The following is a 12,903-nucleotide window of genomic DNA, read 5'->3' as shown; positions in this document are numbered from 1 at the left end:
ACTTTTTTTGCAAATGGAAAAAATAAACAAAAACGATATGATGAGTGGATTTTTTTTATTGCTTATTCCTACAATGAGTTTCAATTTTTTTTTGGTTTATGTAATCTAACAACTTGTAGGGTATCCATTGTTTCTCAGTGTAGGCCAAACTATTCATATGTGTGTGAAAAGTAGCCGGTAGTTCATTTCATCAAGAATGTGAAATGTCTCATTATTTTAGGGGTTACAAGTATAATTTATAGATGACTTGTTTTATATGGAGAAGTTAAATGGTTAATATAGATATGTTGACCCACACAGGTTATTATATATGTTTTATTTTATACTGAATTGGTCATTTAGAACACGGAACATGTTTAAATAGGGCTATTACCGACAGAAATATATCACATATTTCAGTTTGTCTATCAGTGGCAGTCTTAATCATTGATAAACTGCTCACGCACATTCACTGTCTTGCATGTTATAAACAATCATTTACAGTTAATTTCTCACTCATTGCAGCATGTTTTCGTTAAATGCAATGCATTGGCGAATCTGTCTCAAGACGATCACAATTATACAGAATTTGTTCAATCGTTTGAACCTCTTTGTTAGTACGGCCTACGTGTTATTTAGATAAACTCTTTCTTGGTCCTTTCTGCTGGATTAATCCCATTATGAATAACATCTAAATCAGAGATACATGAGAAATTATGATTATTTCTCCATTTTAATGAATTACCATGAATCAAAAACACCAAACACACTTCCTATTTTTATTCTACCTGTGACTTTTGGAGTCAACCTGAAGTCAGGCATTCACTGGAATCTCACTAAACAGTTTTAACACTGATTGATTGGTGGCTAACTAATAAACTGGATCCGACGGTCAGAGTAACGGCCCCATTCAATGATGACAGACATTCAGACGACCAAACCCATCCTTGATTGAAAGACGACTGTAGAAATGAGCAGAGGGGTTATTAAGTCACAGGTCGTTGGACCCTCCACAGTGATGAAAGAAAATACATGTATTGAGTAGAAGACAGTCACGCAGCATCCTCTGATTGTCTCCTAGCGCCCTGCGCTCCTGAGAGGCACGAGAAGAAGGGCTAATATTAATCTCATTACCTGAGACAGGTCTAAGGGAAGGCCCAGTTTCGAGTTGTATTAGTCGTATTTACAGGATACACAGGCCCACATGGACAAACAGAACAGAATACACAGCTCCCAAATGGATTTGTTTCTCTTAATAATTTATTCTCCTTAACGATTTATATTAAATGTGATGGGAATTTAAACTAGAAACAACCACTTGATGAGAATATCATATCATATCATCAATACAGGTAACTAATATTCACAAGTACCAACAATTATTTTCACCAAAACATTTATAGAATGATGTAAATGATCAGGATAACGATATATATATATAAGCCATATAATATGATGTTATTGCCTCGTAATTATTATAGGGAGTGTGAAAGTATCGATATACTGTTACTATGCAGTTAATACCACTTCTACTACAACAAGACTACTAACTCTACGCATACTACTGCTCATGATAATAATAACAATAATTAATAACATAAGCACAGCATGATAATAATGTAATTATAATAGTTCGCCTATTAATTACAGTTTTATCATCATTAGTAATGATAGTTGCAGTGAGTTACAGGACTGCTGTTGGCAATATTTGTTAGGCTCTGTCTTGAGGTATTAGTGTTAGACCTAATAATCGTGAAAATCGTGTTTGTGAAATTATTATCGTGCACTTTTTCGTGTGGAGGTGGAGTCAATCGTTAATATAACAATGACTCAAAATGTCTATAATGAGAGTGATTAGGATATTGTATCATCACGCCAAGTTATTGGTCGTATCTCTTATCGCCTTGCTGTTTTTATAGAGCTCATTCTGATTTATCTTGTCATAAAACGAAGCATAACTTTCCCTTTCAGAGGAGACATTATTTTACAGCAAGTGTATAAGGCTCGCTTCAAACACTAGCATTATTGTATCTAAAGGCCTAAAGGTTAACTTAGACATGTCGGTGTTTTATTTCGCATTTATTTATTAGAATGCACCATCGCGATTAATATCTATGAAAAAAATAGAAGTATATATTTGGGCTTCCGAGTGGCACAGCGGTCTAAGGCACTGCATCACTACAGACCCTGGTTCGGTCCTGGGCTGTATCACAATCGCCCGTGATTGGGAGTCCCATAGGGCGGTGCACAATTGGCCCAGCGTCGTCCGGGTTAGGGGAATGGTTTGGCCGGGCTAGGCCGTCATTGTAAAATAAGAAGTTGTTCTTAACTGACTTGCCTAGTTCAATAAAGGTTAAATACAAAATATACAAAATTAAAGGATTCGGTTAAAATCGGGTTAATTCATTTGAAAGTATATGGAGACCATCTAAACAAAATTCGCAAATCTGATGGAACTGTGACAATTTCCTCGATCTTTATATGTTATCTTATATTGATTCTAAAAACAACCAAGACACAGCAAATTCAGCAAAGGTGGATGGGTCTCTTCTTCATGTTGGCTTGGTGCTCCCTGCCCCTCTCCTCCTCCAACTCCTGAGACCTACCTTGGAGTGCATCACGTGGTCTTAGTCCGTACAAATAACTCGCAGTAGAGTTTTCCAGTAGAGAACGAATCGGAGCTCTGTTATATCAGCAATTATCAGCGACAGTAACTATCTTCAGATACAAAGAATAGGAGAGAGAAACTTGGACCTTCCGGGAAGTAAGGAATTGGTTTTTCTCGAAAACTTTTATTCGCATAGACATTTTGGACATCTTTGTGGGAGCCTCGGTCACTTTCGTTGGGTCTATCTGAGTGAAGTTTGCCCACAGCGCTGCTCAAGCTGCTCCTCTGAAAAACAGACTTTATCACCCGACCGTCCTTATCTGGTGAGATAATACTACGAGAGCTCTTGTATGAAATTGTATTCCTCTTGTGCACACAGCAATCAAGGTTTTATGTGATTTGCATATAGCCTATGCATCACACATATGGCCCCTCTATCTATTGTGGGTTGATCGGGTTCCTATGATTTAATGACATGGTGCAAGTCGGGTGTTCCTCGGGATATCTCGGGTAGCTGATTAGTTCTATCTACATGCAAAGATATGGGAGACCATTAGTGTCATTTTAATCCATTAAATGTCAATCACAATGATACAGATAATATATTACTCTTGTCGTTGACCAAGTCGTTTTCTATTTGTCCTTGTATTGCTACAGCAGTTATTTGATTGTGCGATTTACATAAATTTACTTCAGGCCTAATTAGTGATATTCTCCATAGATTGACCTAAACGATAGCAAAAGTTATTTTAAAGAGAAAGGAGAAAAAATGTACTAAACAAAAGATGAAGATAAAAGATGGGTCAAAATACGCCTCAGGCTGGGTTCAGGCCACAGGTGCGAATTGTAGACTGCTGGGTGATGTTTCTTCTTTAATTAGTGGACACAATCCCTCAATTATAGGACACATTTGTTGATTGTGGTTCTTTCCCCTTCATTCAGGAGTGGATTTGTTAATTATCCAGCGACTGGATAACGAAAAACCGCCGACGACTCGCCGAAGTGTCTTTACGTGACCCGCTTTGTCCCAGGAGTCAGTGCCCATATTCTTCCAACTAGGACGAGTATACGGTGTCAGAATGTACCAAAGCCTTGCTTTGTCATCCAATCAGTCCCCATATGCACACGATGCAGGGAACTATATGCACCCTTCAGCGAGTTCCCCCGTGTATGTGCCCACTACGAGGGTGCCTGCTATGCTGCAAACCCTGCCGTACTTGCAGACATGCGAGTCCACCCATCAGTCCCATGGCCTCGGCGGACATCATGGCTGGCCTCAGACTGGCACAGACAGTTCGTCCTTCAACCCGGGCAGCCCCCATCCGCACCCCGGGTTCTCCTACTCTCACAGCCCGCCAGTAAGCAGCAATACAGGCAGGGACACAACCTACCAAAACCCGCTTGTGCTCAGTAACGGTGGTCGTGCCGACCAGTATGGCAGCGCTTTGGTGCGGTCTGTTGGAGGATCATACTCGAGTCCCTACGCGTACATGAGCCCTGAGATGGCAACCTCTTGGACACCAGGCCACTTTGAGAGCGGCATGATCAGTCTTCAGGGACGGCAAGGTTGCCTGTCTGGGAGAAGGTCCAGTTTGGGTACGTAACAGTCTTAGATAAATAAGGCGAACCGTGTGTTTGTTTGTCTAACATTTCCACACAAACCGAAGGAAAATTGTCGTATCAAATTAATGTAGGCTACTCGTATTTAATAATTGTTTCACTTATGTATGTGGAGAATTGGTGAAGGCCACAAATGAAAAGATTATTAGCACATAATCAACAACAAAAAACGATTGAATTTATATAGCAGGCCTAGTCGTCCTTTACTGGCCTATAGAAGCACTACAGGGGGCACACAAAACATATAGACCTACATTTCAATAAATATGAATCATGTTTTTAAGATTAAATGTTGTGGATAATTCACCATGAATTTTATCCAATATTTTTTCGATAACAGTTCTTTATTGGTTAGATCTACTTTTGCTAATAAGGCTATTCGTTTCTGTGGATGTCAAGGGTTAAAGGGGCCCGTGCTCTGATCTCACAATTTTCAGCCTGGTTGTTTCTTCAGTTATTTATTGATGCGATTGAGAAATCCCATTCTATGTGGTAAACCCTACCATCGATTGTACTCAGTCACTGGGATTCAATTAGCCCCCCAAAAAGTAACATTTTTGTCAGCGTTCACAATACACATTCTTTAAAAGAGAAGGTTGCTAAAACCAATTAATTAAGGTGCTAATTTAATCCCCACTACCTGTCAGTTTTCTTTTGCTGTGTTTTGATTATCAGTACAGACATTCACTAGTGAAAACTGTCCAATTGTCACCTTGATCAGATCAGACGGAAAAGGGATATTTGGAAATGCGCCTGCAATACACGTTTGGCAAGCAGCCAACACGTCCTTTGAAGGTGGAACATTAAAATGTCGATTACGTTTAACATGTTTTGAAGCAGGATCTTCCCCTGTTGTGTGGATATGAGGACGTCAGTTTCTTATAGGCATATAGCCCATATCCAGTAATTTAAAAATATTTTTAATGTAACCTTTATTTAACTAGGCAAGTCAGTTAAGATCAAATTCTTATTTAGAATGACGGCCTACTCCAGCCAAAACCGGACGACGCTGGGGCAATTGTGCGCCGGCCTCCCAATCACGGCCGGTTGTGATTCCACCTGGATTCGAACCAGGGTGTCTGTAGTGACGCCTCTAGCACTGAGATGCAAGGCCTTAGACCGCTGCCCCATTCGGGAGCCCCAAAAACAAGACACAGTATGTGTTTGTTGATTACTTCGTTTCATATCATAAACAGGAACGCATTTTCATCCTGGTGAAATTAATTTGTGTATTTTCTATTTATTTTGAATTTGCTGATTTGCTGAATTAAAGACCTATACACATTCGTCATTTAACACATATGGTGTGTGTGTGTGTGTGTGTGTGTTGTTATGTGAGTAAGTATGTGTTGTGTGTGTCCGTGTGTATGTGTGTGTGTGTTGTTTTGTGAGTGTATGTTGTGTGCGTGTGTGTGTGTGTGTGTAAAAAGTGGGCTTATTCATCGAAACCAAGTTTGGTTTAAGTGGTGGTCAATATATTAGATATAGCACTTACATATCTCATGGCACACTCACATTACGCACACATTACGCATGAGGAAAATAAGACATTAAACATGATTAAAAAAGATATATATATTTTTAGGCCCTAAGGTTTTTTCTATTGCTATTATTGTTTTCAACATTATTGTTATTGCTTTTATCTATTGACCCTCTTTCAATATGTGGACAAGGAATTCGAGCAATTAATTGTAGGAGGCCGTCGCCTGTCAGTAGCTTGATTGATATGGGGACCCCTGGATCCTTAACACTGATAAGAGCCCCATTGACATTCCACCCGTCTGAGCCCTGTGCCTCGCCAGCCGCCCTAATAGATACGCCAATGACCCTGTATCCATATTGATACATTCGGACTAGATATATTTTAATCACCGAGAGGGCTTTAAATTCTACTCGAGCGAGCTAAGCCGGGACATTTATCACGCTCTGACGCGTTCTGTTCACGATATGGGTTTACATATCAAAGATGTCTAAACTTATGGCTTTCATGTCTGGATTTTTTGTCTTCCATTATTTTGTTTATTATGGCCTATCCTTTCAATTTATCGAAAACATACAACAATTGACCAAAAAAACATTTTATTTTACCCAATATCCAAATAGGCACACACATAGCACTTGCAATCGATATACATTTTATTCCTCTCATTTTACAAAATTATCAACATTTAACGAATTATGCAATTGAACTAAAGATGATCAAGGGTATTTCCATAGCCAGTTCCAGCCATGTTCATGTTTTGCTCAAGTGTGATCATGCATTAAAACCAACGCAACACCACAGACAAAAAATATTAAAACTCAAAATGTTGTCTTCATCAAATTACAGACATGTTGGAGGAGTTCCCGGGAGAGGGTCGTGAGTGTGTAAACTGTGGCTCCATCTCCACTCCTTTGTGGCGACGAGATGGTACCGGGCACTACCTGTGCAATGCCTGTGGCCTGTACCACAAGATGAATGGAATCAACAGGCCGCTCATCAAACCACAGAAACGACTGGTAAGCACCATAAAAGTGTATACAACTTGTCCTAGATGTATCTTATTGAGTAGGCCCATTATTCTGCCTACATATACAAAAGTATGTGGACACCTGTTCTTCGAACATCTCATTCCAAAATCATGGGCATTAATATGGAGTTGGTCCCCCCTTAGCTGCTTTAACTGCCTCCACTCTTCTGGGAAGGCTTTCTACTAGATGTTGGAACATTGCTGCGAGGCCTCGCTTCCATTCAGCCACAAGAGCATTAGTGAGGTCGGGCACTGATGTTGGGCAATAAGGCCTGGCTCACAGTCGGCGTTCCAATTCATCCCAATGTGTTCCTTGGGTTTGAGGTCAGGGTTCTGTGCAGGCCAGTCAAGTTCTTCCACACCGATCTCGACAAACCATTTCTGTATGGACCTCGCTTTGTGCACGGTGGCATTGTAATGCTGAAACAGGAAAAGGCAATCTACAAACTGTTGCCACAAAGTTGGAAGCACAGAATCGTCTAGAATGACAATGTATGATATAAAGTTAAGATTTCCCTTTATTGGAACTAAGGGGCCTAGCCCTTAGTTCCTCCACCAACTTTACAGTTGGCTCTATGCAGTCGGAGAGGTAGCATTCTCTTGGCATCCGCCAAACACAGATTTGTCCGTCAGACTGCCAGATGGTGAAGCGTGGTTCATCACTCCAGAGAACGTGTTTCCACTGCTCCAGAGTCCAATGGTGGCAAGCTTTACACCACTCCAGCCGATGCTTGGCATTGCGCATGGAGATCTTAGGCTTGTGTGCAGCTGCTCAGCCATGGAAACCCATTTCATGAAGTTCCCGAAGAACAGTTCTTATGCTGACGTTGCTTCCAGAGGCAGGTCGGTTGCAACCGAGGACAGACGATATTTACACGCTAAGCGCTTTAGCTGTGAGCTTGTGTAGCCTACCACTTCGCGGCTGGGCCGTTATTGCTCCTAGACGTTTCCACTTCAGAATAACAGTACTTACAGGTGACCGGGGCAGCTCTAGCAGGACATACATTTGATGATCTTTCTTGTTGGAAAGGTGACATCTTGTGATGGTGCCACGTTGAAAGTCACTGAGCTTTTCAATAAGGCCATTGTACTGCCAATGTTTGTCTATGGAGATTGCATGGCGGTGTGTTCGATTTTATACACCTGTCAGCGAAGGGTGTGGCTGAAATAGCCAAATGCACTAATTTGAAGTGGTGCCCACATACTTTTTGAGCTTTTAAATGAGTCGATGAGCTTTTAAAATGGAGTTTTAGGAATGTTAATGACTAAATGTATTGATTGATTTGGTGGGTTTTGAGAGGAAAAAGTAACATGCAGATAGTAGGTTTTTCTAGGTCAAAGCAGTTAACACAGGAATTGGTGGTCAGAAGGAGGTGGAAAAAGAATGGAACATATTGGGTCAGTGATTGTCTGAAGAAGGTCAGTGTAGTAGAGTGAGAGAAAGAGGCCTTCACTGCTGTCTTTTTTCCCAGGCAGGAACCAGCCTCTCAGAGCAGCTGCTGTGAATTACCCCAGCTCTGCTCTGCCTGTGCTTGTTCTGTTTTTTATTTGTCCTTCAGTGACCTTGCCCTTGGGTTGTCTGTTTTTAGCCAGATCTGTACGAGGCAAGAGAACAGCGTGACTTAACAACCGTGTTTCTGCTGAAAAATCTCACTTGTGTCCAATAACAAGCTGATAGAGAGGCAGGTTCAGCCAGGAGTGCTTAGTGGTTCGCCCAGCACTATGTGAAACATTTCTCATGTGAAGTCCTTATCAGTACATTGACTGTTTGGTTTCTCCATGGATACTATGGCGGAATCTTGTGCACAATACACAAAATGAATTCACTTATAGTAAAGGGATACTTCACCCAAATTCAAATTTTACACAAAGTATAACAGAGTCGGTAACGCAATATATGTATATTGTTTTGTGGGGGGGCTGAATTATCCCTTTAAGGTGCTCATTCTCTACACCTGTCATACAATCCATCTTTAACTGGTCTTGTCCTTGGTCCAGTTCTCTCTCAGAAGAATGTCAGAATAATGCTTTGAGTTGTCTGATTGGTTGTAGTCGGTTATCGGTTATTGATCGGTTATTGACACCTTGTCTTTACTTCTTTACTTCTCCATCTATAGCAGACCACATCTCGCCGGGCCGGCCTGTGCTGCACTAACTGCCTCACCAGCACGACTACGCTGTGGCGTCGCAACGCAGAGGGAGAGCCTGTCTGCAATGCCTGTGGCCTGTACATGAAACTACATGGGGTAGGTCACGCACACGCACACGCACACGCACACACACACACACACACACACACACACACACACACACACACACACACACACACACACACACACACACACACACACACACACACACACACACACACACACACACACACACACACACACACCTGGACCCTACACTACTCATATCATCTAATGTACACAACGTTTGCCCTGGTGGGATCCTATGTAAAATCCTGCTGTAAGAATTAGCCCCTATTAGCCTGGCAGGGCAGTGTGGGCTGCGTATTATTCATGTTGTGTAAAAGCTTTCCAAGGTCATCATGGATGTTGTTATCAAAAGAGAGAGGTGGGAGGAAGGGGTCATTGTGTGTGTTTTCAAGGCAAGCTGGCCTTTGTTACAACTAGGATCTAAATTATTGGCCTCTCCTCCTCTTAGGTCCCCAGACCACTGGCCATGAAGAAGGAAAGTATTCAGACCAGGAAACGGAAACCTAAGATGCCCAAGTCCAAACCCTCAACAGGTAAGAATGGGGAATAGAAAGAAAGATAGAGAGAGAATGTGTGAAGTGTATTTAGGTTAATGATGTCCTGTACCTGTCAATCACCCATATATCTGCCTGTCTTCTTCAGGAGGGTTGTCAGCCTCAGGCACCAACTCACCGTCCTCCTTGTCTGTCTCGGAACATGCATCTACGATAAAGAGTGAACCCAACATGGCCCCCTCACCCTACGCCGGACAGACCGTAGCCTCTGTGTCTCAGGTAAGGCTTCTCACTCCTGGGTTCCCCATACAGATGATGATGTGACTTTTTCCCTCTAGGTATTATGCAGAGAAAACACTTATTAGAATTGGGAGTTTGAAACACTTTGTAGGGCCAGGGTGGAAGAACTACCCATAGTAGGAGGCTATGCAAGGCCACGTATTATGTCCTGCACCCACTCTCACTCTCCCTGCCCTGTAGTTCTGTGATTAGCCTTTGACTCAGTATTCTGCTTGACGTTGGAGCTGCCACCGTCATGCTATTTACTATTGCGAGAGAAAGTTTACCACTACAGCTACTTTATAGTCTAGCAAATTCAGCCCATTAGTTCCTACTAAAGACCTTATCATTGTGGTCCGTCCTTTAAATGTCCCATTCTATTCTTTGAAGGCTTCATCACATCTGGACAGTTCAGGACATGTCGACATCAAATACGAGAACTACCCCTTTACGCCCGCGTCCATCGCCCCACAGAACTCCTGGTGTGCTCTGTCTCAGGCATGAGCTTGACCGCAGCTCACCGTGCCCCAATTCTGGACCCAGCTCAGTTCACTGTGGATAATATAGACTTGTGACAAGAACTACCTATTATAGACTTACTCTCTTTCCCATGGCCGGAGGGATGAAAAAACAGAAGGAAGCGGACGGCAATCAAGTGGAATGTATGGAAATAACTTTTTACTGGCTACTATCAATATTATTTCTAGTTGTAGTTTTTGTCGTGGTTGTCTTTGTTGTTGTTGTCATTATTGATATGTGTCTAATATCACCGTCACAGTTTTACGTGGTATTTCAGTCAATAACCAGAAACAGTTCTACAAGTTATCACGGAGTGTTATTCACAAATCCAGAAGGACAAAACACGCAAGTGTTTTATTACCTCTGAACATGTTTCATTACTATGCGTGTAGATGATTAACTTCTATATACATTATTTATGTGAAGATAAGAACAGTCATGAAACTCCAAAGCCAACATGTCATATCCCAGAAGTCTATTCCCTTCTAAGAATGCCTTGTGTGTTCAAGGTATGAAATCGACAATGGAAAGTATACATTTACATGTGCTTTCTATGTAATGAATTGCATAGTTGTTCATTTGACAAACGATGCATGTATTTACATTTACACAGATACTGTATATACTGTATATGTTATCAGATATGTTGAAAGTGCATAAATACTTTTTTATTTTAGATGTCATAATTGCATACTTGAATTCGTTTCCATTTTTTCCATGACCCCTGTTGTATTAGTTCAGCTTTTGACAATGTATTGTCTGATCATTTAATTAAAGTGCAATGACTTCATTTAAAAAAAATAAAGGCAAAGAAAAATACTTTAATTTTAATTATTTTGAATACGTTCATCTAATTTTATTTGCTGTGTTTTTGTTGAAATATAAGGGAATTATATTGTTACTTTATAACCTCAAATTCTTCAGAGACTTGAGTCTACTTTAGTTGTATAGCCAAGTCTGATAGTCTCGTTGGTTTTGCAATGCTCTTTGAAATCTGTTTAGTTTAATAAACCGATAAATTAATTGTTCCTTGATTTTATTAAGTAACTTTTAAACAATTTTTAAATAATCCACTTTTATTTTATTGTTAACCTTTCAATAATGATTTTGTGCATGACCTGCCATCCTAAGTTATATACAGTAGATGACTTAAAAATCAATTTTTACTTGTCTCTGATGTGGACTGCAGGGTTATTTCCATAACCGCTGACATCCTGTGTGATATTTATAGTCAAAACAATTGTTTGATGTCAAACTACAGATGCAAGCTACATTATAGTAGGCTGTAAAACATTTCTTTGTCTGTTTATTCAATATTTCAATTGATATTTGGTTTCAAACGAATGTTCTGGTGTGGATTCTTTCTGTGGATTAGAGTTCTTTGTTATTGTATCCTTCTCAGTAGTCTAGGTGTATTTGGAAACTAGGGAGTATCTGTTCTGTCCGGTTATATGGTTGTCGTTGAACATGTGTGTTTGTGTGTGTGTGTGTTTCTGTCTGTCTGTGTCTGTGTTAGGAGGGCGTGTGCTCCTCTTGCTCAAGCCAGTGTTGTCGACCAAAGGTTGGGTTCCAACTGTGCTTTATGGCCCCTGGGGCCTATGCCTGGCTGGCACGCGTTGGCCCCGCCACTTGGAAATAGTGGCGCGACAGCGACAAACCATAAGCTTTACTGCCTCGTGGCGACACAGAGGCAGAGGTGCCGCCACTACCCTCCTTTTATGACTATTTGCCAATTTGTTTCTGTACTCTTATCTTCTGTGGTGGTAGTTGCTGCAGGAGAGAGTGATGTGTTGTGTGATGAATGGGTTAGGTCATTAGACTTTTACACTCAGTAGCTCACTCTTGCAGAAGCATGACGGACTATGGATGGGCATTTTAGAGCATTATGATCCTCAGGACAAAGAAGGACGGACTCGCCGCATAAAGAAATACCATCGTCCTTCCACCTCACCGTCTTTGTCTTGAAGCGGATTTTCTTTCTGATCACATCGATATTGTGAATTATAAGTGACAATTGTATGCAGGTAAACAACAGCCTCCAACTCACCCCCACAAGCTTCAAACACTAACCCTGTTGTGTTTGCATTACCCCACCCCCTTGAAAGGGTCAGTTCTAAGTGCTACATAGTGCTAAATAGACATGTCCACACAGGGGAGCGGGGTCAATCAGGACCCTAGGAGCCTGAGCCGCATTTACATTCAATAGCCGGTGAGTTAGTGTGGTCGTTGGCAGTGTAAAATATTTGAGTGGGACTTCTGGAGAGCCCAGTGGTTATCTCTCACAGCCACTTGCTCCTCTAGGTATTATGCAGAGAAAACACTTATTAGAATTGGGAGTTTGAAACACTTTGTAGGGCCAGGCTGGAAGAACTAGCCATAGTAGGAGGCTATGCAAGGCCATGTATTTTGTCCTGCACCAACTCTCACTCTCCCTGTCCTGTAGTTCTGTGATTAGCCTTTGACTCAGTATTCTGCTCGACGTTGGAGCTGCCACCGTCATGCTATTTACTGCTAATCTATTTTCTGAGACAGCCAAGGTCGTTGACTAAAACCTTGTGGCTGGACCTAAAACACCAATACCAGCGTCACTGAAGTGTCAAGGCCATGATTGTTCTTTTTGTTAGATAGTACTCTTAAGTTTCTGTAGTTGCTCTTACTACAATGTCTCCGATCCA

At 41.3% G+C, this 12,903-nt stretch overlaps 1 protein-coding gene across 2 annotated transcripts; it reads left to right on the top strand.

Annotated features, from left to right (window-relative positions):
- The first annotated feature begins 2,351 nt into the window (after positions 1-2,351).
- Positions 2,352-11,251, top strand: gata5 (GATA binding protein 5). 2 transcript variants are annotated; one of them, XM_014145982.2, is made up of 7 exons: positions 2,352-2,910; positions 3,530-4,183; positions 6,537-6,706; positions 8,835-8,963; positions 9,385-9,469; positions 9,579-9,709; positions 10,100-11,251. In XM_014145982.2, the coding sequence occupies exons 2-7, from the start codon at positions 3,667-3,669 to the stop codon at positions 10,211-10,213; spliced, it is 1,146 nt and encodes a 381-aa protein (XP_014001457.1). In that variant the 5' UTR covers positions 2,352-2,910; positions 3,530-3,666; the 3' UTR covers positions 10,214-11,251. The 2 variants fall into 2 exon arrangements, with proteins under 2 accessions (XP_014001457.1, XP_014001458.1); XM_014145983.2 differs by lacking the exon at positions 2,352-2,910 and adding an exon at positions 3,191-3,424.
- The last annotated feature ends 1,652 nt before the right edge of the window (positions 11,252-12,903 follow it).

The sequence above is a fragment of the Salmo salar genome, chromosome ssa15 (genome assembly GCF_905237065.1).
Source record: "Salmo salar chromosome ssa15, Ssal_v3.1, whole genome shotgun sequence".
Classification (NCBI taxonomy): Eukaryota; Metazoa; Chordata; class Actinopteri; order Salmoniformes; family Salmonidae; genus Salmo; species Salmo salar.
The sequence above is the reverse complement of the archived record's forward strand: the minus strand, read 5'-3'. Positions and strand labels throughout refer to the sequence as shown.